The 8,668-nt window shown below is 49.0% G+C and overlaps 1 protein-coding gene and 1 long non-coding RNA gene across 2 annotated transcripts; one reads left to right on the top strand and one right to left on the bottom strand.

The window, feature by feature from the left end:
* Positions 1 to 1,847: 1,847 nt before the first annotated feature.
* LOC127535407 (uncharacterized) lies at positions 1,848 to 6,794 on the top strand. The gene is made up of 2 exons (XM_051953319.1): positions 1,848 to 6,257; positions 6,676 to 6,794. Exon 1 carries the CDS (start codon positions 2,156 to 2,158, stop codon positions 5,981 to 5,983), a length of 3,828 nt encoding a protein of 1,275 aa, XP_051809279.1. The 5' UTR covers positions 1,848 to 2,155; the 3' UTR covers positions 5,984 to 6,257; positions 6,676 to 6,794.
* On the bottom strand, positions 6,699 to 7,685 carry LOC110945547 (uncharacterized). The gene is made up of 3 exons (XR_007944280.1): positions 7,571 to 7,685; positions 7,085 to 7,202; positions 6,699 to 6,974 (listed from the first exon to the last, which is right to left on the bottom strand). It is a non-coding gene; the product is annotated as an uncharacterized LOC110945547 (long non-coding RNA).
* Positions 7,686 to 8,668: the final 983 nt, after the last annotated feature.

Raw genomic sequence — 8,668 nt, forward strand, 5'->3', positions numbered from 1 at the left:
AGAATCCAAGTCGGTTTAGGAAACCTCCCTTACATTAATGGTCCTTCGAGCCGGAGACTGGATTGACAGCAGTGATGGAATCACATCCAGAGTATGAGGCTTTAGGTGCGCGCCCTAGACGACGCATACAACCTCCTACACGGTATGCAGATTATGAGGTGGATTATCCAGGCTATGGCAACCAGAGACATAGGATGGAAGTAGAGGCTACATACGAAGAGGAACAGGCCAGGAAGACCTCCCTCACCCCTCCTTAAGATTCTCTGATGAGAAGTGGCCTCCTGTGGCGGGATGCTTCCTCCCGAAGCTATGGTGCTGAGGGTCAGGAGTTCAGACAGGAGAACCAGCTAGCCTCCCCGTGGCCTACACAGAGAGAATCCAAGGTACAGTTCCAGGAGCACTCTACTCCTCTACCTGAAGCGCTGCACCACCAACCTTATTATGCAGAGAATAAGGTAGAATTGGATGACATACATCATGAGCGGCAACTCCTTCAGCAGACACAGCGTCGCATGTCATCGGACCTGGTTGAGCTTAGAGCTCTGCGAGAGGATATGAGGCAACTGGTGGATGCTGTCAGGAACATGCAGAGCCCTGCTTCTATTCCTGCTACCAAGCCAGAGCCACAAGCGATGCAGTCACCATCATCCACCCAAACTCAGCCTGACAGCGACGATGATGATGACTGGCCGGCTCCACCCCCATGGCCACACCCACCAGAGGGAGTACGGCAACCAGATGACCCACCTGTGTTGTATCATCCTGGTCGGCTTAAATACGAGCTCCTATGTACCGAAGGAGGCAAGCCACAGGTGAGCCAGCCATGGGTTCAATATCCATGGCCAGAGCCTCCGCCTGCTATGAGACCATCAGTTGAGACTCCTCACCCATCGACTCCATGGTTTAGACCTGTTCAGTCTTCGCTGCCACTGCACAGATTTCCTACCTCCATGCCAAAGGGTTATGGACGTAGTGGTGGCCACAGGAACGAGCCTGTGGGCAACCCAGTGCCCCCACCTTTCAGGGCAACACTTCACTCAGCTTGGACTCAAGTTACCATGGACCGCGACCTACCATCTGTACTTTCTCCCACCGTGACCCAAGTGAGTTTGCCCAGCTGAAGATCTCATTGGAGAATCTTTTACCTCGAGAGGCAAATGAGTTATTTAAGTATCAAGTGCTGGTTGATCACTTGCAGCTGGAGGAAGCCAGGCTGATAGCAGATGCCTACCTGAATTCCCCAACACCCTACTCAGACACTATGGCTGCCCTCAATGATAAGTTTGGTCAACCACACCAGATAGCACTGAAGCGGATTGCAGCTGTGATGGATGCTCAAGATGTTAGGAGAGGAGACATCGCTGCGTTCGAGAGATTTTCACTCCAGATACAATCACTGGTGGGGATGCTGAGGACTTTAGGTCCCGAAGGAGCAGTGGAGTTGCAATGCGGCTCCCATGTTGCTCGCCTTCTGAGCAAGTTACCCCCAGAGCAGAGAGCAGAGTTCCGCCGTTCCATGTTCTATCGGGGCACACGCAATTACACCCTGCTTGACCTGTCGGAATGGTTACAATACGAATCCTGGTGTCAGGACTCGGAGGGACAGTTAGCCATGAGAGGAATGAAAGAGAGGTCGGTATCCCGACCCGATGGATGACCACCCAAGCGTCAAAGCGCCATAATCCTCCATGGTGCTAAGGATGAGGTCAAGAAGCTGGAGGTTCCTGTCTCACCAGCCTATAAAGGGTCTAAGAGCACACCATTCTGTGCATTCTGTAGCAGTGCAGAGCACCACCTCAGCCAGTGCACAGCAATATCCAGGTTAACAAAGGATCAGGTTTCAGAATGGATAAAGACTAACAAGCGGTGTTGGCGTTGTGCGAGGTCACACCAGGCTGCTCAGTGTAACTTAAGGAAGACCTGTGCTCTTTGCCAAGGTAAACATCTCCGGGTGCTACATGATGTGAATGTGAGGCCTCTAAAGCAGTCACCGTCTACAGCGTTGCCAGAAAGTCATGGCACAACCGAAGTACTGTACCTCGACCGACCGACCGAAGGTCGTCGTGTCCTCCTAAAGGTCGTCAAGGTGCGCCTTCATCATGGAGACCGAACAGTCAACACTTATGCTGTCCTGGATGATGGCTCAGAAAGAACTATGCTCCTGCCAGATGCTGCACACCAGCTGGGTGTGCAAGGGATCCCCGAAGACTTATCTCTGCGCACAATTAGACAGGACGTGCAGTCACTTCAGGGAGCCTCGGTGTCATTCACTATAGCTGCACCTTCCAACCCAAAGACCAAGTTCAGGATCACTGGTGCATTTACCACTGCCCGCATTGGACTAGCAAGCCATGCATACCCCATGGAACAGCTCCGAAGGCATTACAAACACCTCATCGGCCTTCCCATACCGACCCTGACTAATGTGAAGCCCCTGCTTCTCATCGGGAGTGATCACCCCCACCTCATCACCCCCATAGAACCTGTCAGGTTAGGACCCCCAGGAGGACCAGCTGCGGTACACACCAGATTAGGCTGGACTCTGCAGGGACCAGCAAGTGCAGTCGGCCATATCTCCCAACCATCGCAGTGCCTATTGACCACAGTAGCACCTCAAGTGAGTGAGCTCATGAAGCATGTGGAGAAACTGTGGTTAGTTGATACAGTTCCATTCCGCAGTGAGAAGCTAGTTACCCGCTCAAAGCAGGATACATACGCTATCAGGACTCTTGAGACCAAAACTGTCAGGGTAGAGGTTGACGGTGTTCACCGTTACACCACCCCTCTGCTCCGTCGTCAGGGAATGCCACTCCTTCAGGCTACACCAATGGCTGTCATGCCCAGCTTACGTAGTGTAGAAAGGCGACTGGCTAGAGACCCTGCACAAGCTGAAGCCTACAGATCGGAGATGGAGAAACTGATCGAGGCAGGTTCTGTAATCAAGTGTGGTCCAGAAATAACGGCTAAAGGAAATGATGAGGCATGGTACATCCCTCATCATATCGTGAGTCATAATGGCAAGCTGAGGATAGTATTCAACTGTTCCTTTCAGCATCAGGGCCACAACCTGAACGATTACCTACTGCCTGGGCCAAATTTGGGAGCCACACTTCTGGGAGTTCTGCTGCGTTTCAGGGAGCATGCTGTCGCAATCAGTGCAGACATCAAAGGCATGTTCCATCAAGTTCGTCTTCTCCCAGAGGACCGTGCACTGCTCAGATTTGTTTGGCGTGATGTCAGCAAAGAAGAGTTCCCTGCAGTGTATGAGTGGCAGGTGCTGCCATTTGGAACAACATGTAGCCCCTGTTGTGCTACCTTCGCTCTGCAGCGGCACGTTACTGAAAACAGTCAGCCAAATGAAGATGTGAGGATCTCAATCGAGAAATGCTTCTACGTTGACAATTGGCTTCAGAGTGTTCCCACCCGTGCTATGGCAAGACACCTTGTTGACAAATTAAGAGCCCTGTTAGCATCTGCAGGATTTGAACTACGCCAGTGGGCCAGCAGTGAGCCAGAGGTCATAAGCCACCTGCCTGAAGAGAGTCGATCTGCCAGTGTGGAGTTGTGGATGGCTCACAGAAAGACAGATGTCCCAGAATCCACCCTGGGACTAAGCTGGCACTTCCATACGGATGTCCTTGGCTACAAGCATCGGCATGTGGATTACGGTGTCCCAACAATGCGGAACATCTATAAAGTACTGGCGAGTCAGTACGACCCTTTGGGATTCATCTTGCCCTACACCACTCGGGCCAAGGTGCTTGTCAGGCACCTTTGGGATGCACAGCGGGGCTGGGATGACCCCTCACTTCCCCAGGATCTCCTAGACCAATGGAGGATGTGGGAGGAAGAGCTACAGGTCCTTTCACAAGTCACACTGCCACGGCCATACCTGCCAAAGGAGGTAGACATTTCTGGCCTCCGAAGAGAGGTGCATATCTTCTGTGATGCTTCTGAGGAGGCATATGGCTCGGTGGCATACCTTCGTTCCACTGACAGGCATGGTGTCGTGCACCTGTCATTCCTGATGGCTCGATCCAGAGTCTCTCCTAAGCGACTTCACTCCATGCCCAGATTAGAACTGTGTGCTGCACTTACGGGCGCACAGCTCGCCCAGGTCCTGGAGAAGGAACTCACCATCACCATTGACCAAATAATTCTGTGGTCTGATTCCACAACGGTGCTGACCTGGCTGAAGTCCGAATCCTGCCGCTTTAAAGTTTTTGTTGGCTCCCGTGTGTCAGAGATACGGGAGTTGACCGACAGACATACGTGGAGATATGTTGACTCTATGAGAAATCCCGCAGACGATGTGACGCGTGGGAAAAGGCTGAAAGAGCTTGCAGAGCCAAACAGGTGGAGTCAGGGACCACCATTTCTTCGGCTGAGTCCAGACCAGTGGCCTCAGACCGCTACTACGGAACAGCCTACAGACACATCAGAGACGCGCAAGTCCACCTTCTGTGGTGTTGCCGCTGGTGTTCCAACCCAGCCCCCCACTGACCTGAGCCAGTACAACTCCTGGAAGGAACTACTAGCAGCAACTGTGCAGGAGTTGCACGGGGCGGCTAACAGGAGCGACCACCCTACTGCTGAGGACTACCGTCAGGCAGAGAGGTTGGTCTTACATAGGTCTCAGATGGACAGTTTCCAGCAGGAGTACAACCTACTCAAGGCTGGTAAATCAGTCCCTAGAAGCAGTCGACTTCTGACCCTGTCTCCTGAGCTAGATGGAAGTGGAGACCTCATCCGAGTAGGAGGCCGTGCCACAGACCTGGAGGTCGCAGTGCTCCACCCCATCATTCTGGACCCAGGTCATCCAGTGACTAGGCTCCTAATCCAAGACTTCGACAGCCAGCTATGCCACCCTGGTCCAGAGCGTGTGTTTGCAGAGCTCCGGAGATCTTACTGGATTCTGAGGGGGCGTGAAGCTGTCCGGTGTTATCAAACCAGCTGTGCAGACTGTAAGCGTTGGAGAGCCAGACCTAAAGTACCAAAGATGGCAGACCTACCTGAGGCCCGTTTGCGCCTGTTCAAACCTGCCTTCTATTCTACAGGGATGGACTGCTTTGGGCCATTTGAGGTTAAGGTGGGAAGACGCTCGGAGAAAAGATGGGGAATCATATTCAAGTGCCTCACCACCAGAGCTGTACACCTAGACCTTCTTACCTCCATTGATTCTGATGCCTTTCTAATGGCTCTCCGCCGGTTCATCGCTCGTCGAGGAACACCTGCTGAATTGTTCTCTGACCAGGGGACAAATTTCATAGGAGGAGAGCGAGAACTCCGGGAGACCTTCCGAGGAATGTCGCCGGACCTTCAACAGCTCCTAACCAAACATAAGATCGCCTTCCACTTCAACCCCCCAGCAGCCCCCCACTTTGGAGGAGTGTGGGAGAGAGAGATCCGCTCTGCGAAGAGAGCCCTGTACGCCACAGTGGGTTCTCAACCTGTACCAGAAGAAGTGCTCTCCACTGTACTTACTGAAGTAGAAGGGATCCTCAACAGTAAACCCCTGGGTTATGTGTCTTCAGATGCCAGCGACCCCGATCCAGTTACCCCAAACATCCTTCTGATGGGGCGGCCTGATGGTTCACTCCCTCAGGTAGTCTACCCTGAGAGTGAGCTTCTTAGTCGCCGACGCTGGAAGCACTCCCAGGTTTTGGCTGATCACTTCTGGGCTCGTTTTATTCGGCTGTATGTACCAAGTCTACAAGCTCGCCAGAAGTGGCACGATACAGCTGCTGACATCAAAAAGGACTCTGTGGTGATGATCACTGACCCACACCTCCCCCGAGGCCTTTGGCCCATTGGGAAGGTCGTCAAAGTTCATCGCAGCGCTGATGGACACATTAGGTCAGCTGACGTAAAGGTTAAGTCAAGACTTTATACCCGACCAGTTGCTAGGCTGGTAGTCCTTCCTGCGCTCCCCTCTGGGGAGGATGAGGACAATTCTACACCTGTATCAGCTACTCAACCGTAGAACTTTGTGACCTACATTAATGTGCAAACGTATAAGATACATTCGGGGGCGGCTGTAGAAAAGGCCCCAAAGTTCATACATGTTCACACTATGTTACATTTATTTCACATATTCTGTGTCATTGGGGTCTTTAAGGGGCAGGGCATTGCCCATGTGAAACGAGCATGATGAGTGATGTCATATGATGGTATGCTGCGTGATAGAGGAGTGAGTGATGCATGAGAGAGCAGTCGGGAGAGTCAGCTCGTCAGACGTGGTTGTGCGTGCATGTAAAGTAAGTATTGTTTGAGTGATATATGTGATGTTGTGTCTAGTTAATGTTAGTGTCAGGTTCATTTACTGTGTTTATTTCTTGATTCGAACGCTGTGCCTTCGTTAAGTTCTGGTTGTAACTGGAAGAAGTGTATTTTCGCCGTCTGATGTTGTAGCGTCAAGTTGCTGCTGCGCTGAGCGCATCCGCGGTACTTCCGGTTACACAATAAGAGTCTGTCTATGTATATATATTGAGGATATATTATTTTGAAGGCCAAGAGGAAGTAGTTTAATATATGCCGAATACGGCAGTATGTGTGTTCGAAGATGATTGTGGATAAGTTTATAGATATAGAGCTTTAGTTCACATTTCTGTTTCTATTGTTTGTGTATTTAGGTATAAACCATTAAGATGTGTTTATTATTATTATTTCTTGTAGAAAAACCACAACCACAACTAAAGTTCCAGTGAGTAAAGTCAACGGCGTCTCTGCGCTTTTATTCATACTCTGAAGAAACCAGGCCTTAAGCGGTGTTCTGGCCGACACTCCCCGTGTGAATCCGGTGATAACACAGAACCAGTGCAGAATCCAAGTCAGTTTAGGAAACCTCCCTTACAGTCTAAGTTTATAGTGCAGACTTCTTGCCTTGACAAATCGCTTTGCCAGTGTCTTGTGAAGACTCTCCACCTTCCTGTTGTTCCATCCCATGGCAAGCATTGTCAACATATCTCCTCTGCCTGTACAAACAAAACAGAGAAGATGCAAGTTAACATCAATTTTATCATGTAGTGCTGGGGTCAAAGCATGGAATGGACTGCGATTTTTTTCAGGGAATTTTTTAACCAACCTGACTTGGTCATGTATTTTGTAGTCAGAGCTGCCCTTGAGAGAAAGCTGTTCACTTGCTCCACTTCCTCACCAACAGTAGTTCCTGCACCCTCCTGGTTTCTGCCACCCCATCTCACCTGCACCAAAATAAACAAAAATTCAAACAAATATATGTGGTAGTTATAAACTCCCTGTATTTACTTACTTACTTTCTTATATAATGTAATAAGTATTTTCTAATGTGGTGTCTAAAATCTTACCATTTACCCAAAGGAATCAAAAAGTGTGCATACACAACAGCTTCTTGTTAATTTCTCAGGACCTGCAAAGCAACTGTCCAAAATGACACTACGCACATGAGGCAGCTATGGTGCGCTCATGAACATTAGCAAAAAGCAAGTATCTCTGGCTTTGACAAGGGCGTAACATGGCCACAACATGTTAAGTGATTTCACTAATGTGTTCAGTATTCTTATGACACAAACTTTTGACCTGCAAACTGTACCTCACATTTGCCAGTGTGAGCCTTGGCATGCATTACAGAGAGAAAAGGCTTCATCTCTGTTAGTGGTTGGAGCTCGGGCAACTTCTCTGCCGTCTTCTCCAAATATGGCCAATACCTGTAATGAAAAAAAAACACTTAGTGTTTGGGGTGCATACTGAGATAATAATGAGACAACTTAAAGTTAAACAATAAAATCTGTGTTAACAAGCAAAGAACAGCATGTAGCAAAATAAATTTTAATTCTAATAATGGCCTACATCTGATTGACATGGAGGTGACACCATATAAGCCATATCCACTTTCAACAGCCAAAATGTCTCAAAGGTATGATTGGAGATCTGTTGTGTCAAGCTATAACAAATGACTACAGTGTAAAATACCAGTGAAAACATCAGGTATGACTTGGCAAGGGTCAAGATTACCTGCAAGTGAGGTCCATACAAAAGAACTTTATGTTCGCTGTTTCAGCCAGCTCTTTCTGCAGGAACAATGGGTAGGCACATATTTCACCACGATAGTGATTTAAGCCTTGCAGCAACATTCCATGTCTGCAAACAGCAATTTCCAGACCTTCCTCATCCACCTTGGCCCTGGCAGTTTCTCTGCCTGCTGTAAATGTTGCTGGCCCACAGACATCATGACCAGTCCTCTGAAAGGAGATACAATCTTATGTAGGCCAGAGACAAGTAGAAAATAAAGAAGAGGCAAATAGTTGGATAAAACCTTACAAGCAGTGGCATATCCAGGACTTTTTTACCGGGGTGGCCTTGATGGGACACAAAGCTAGTGTGGGGTGGCTATGGCATAGCGGAGTTTAATGCCATGTACGCAGCCGACCACAGTTCAAACCCCAGTACTTTGCTGCATGTGACATCCCCTCTTTCTCCCATGATTTCCTGTCTCATAAGTGTTGAATAAAGGTGTCTATTTTGGTTTATTTTTAAATTCCATTTCCCATTATTACAGTCCTCAATTATATCTGGTTATTTTAACTACTCTAAATCAGTAAAATATGTTCAGGATATGGTACAAATTTTCTAAGAGCCATTTCCTTGGATTAAAGTCCTCATCTCTTCACAAATTAGATTAGATTAGCAA

Source organism: Acanthochromis polyacanthus, chromosome 9, assembly GCF_021347895.1.
Source record: "Acanthochromis polyacanthus isolate Apoly-LR-REF ecotype Palm Island chromosome 9, KAUST_Apoly_ChrSc, whole genome shotgun sequence".
Taxonomy (NCBI): Eukaryota; Metazoa; Chordata; class Actinopteri; family Pomacentridae; genus Acanthochromis; species Acanthochromis polyacanthus.

Bases quoted from the DNA above. Each gene is read 5' to 3' on its own strand.
- LOC127535407 (XM_051953319.1), top strand. From the start codon at position 2,156: ATGCTCCTGCCAGATGCTGCACACCAGCTGGGTGTGCAAGGGATCCCC.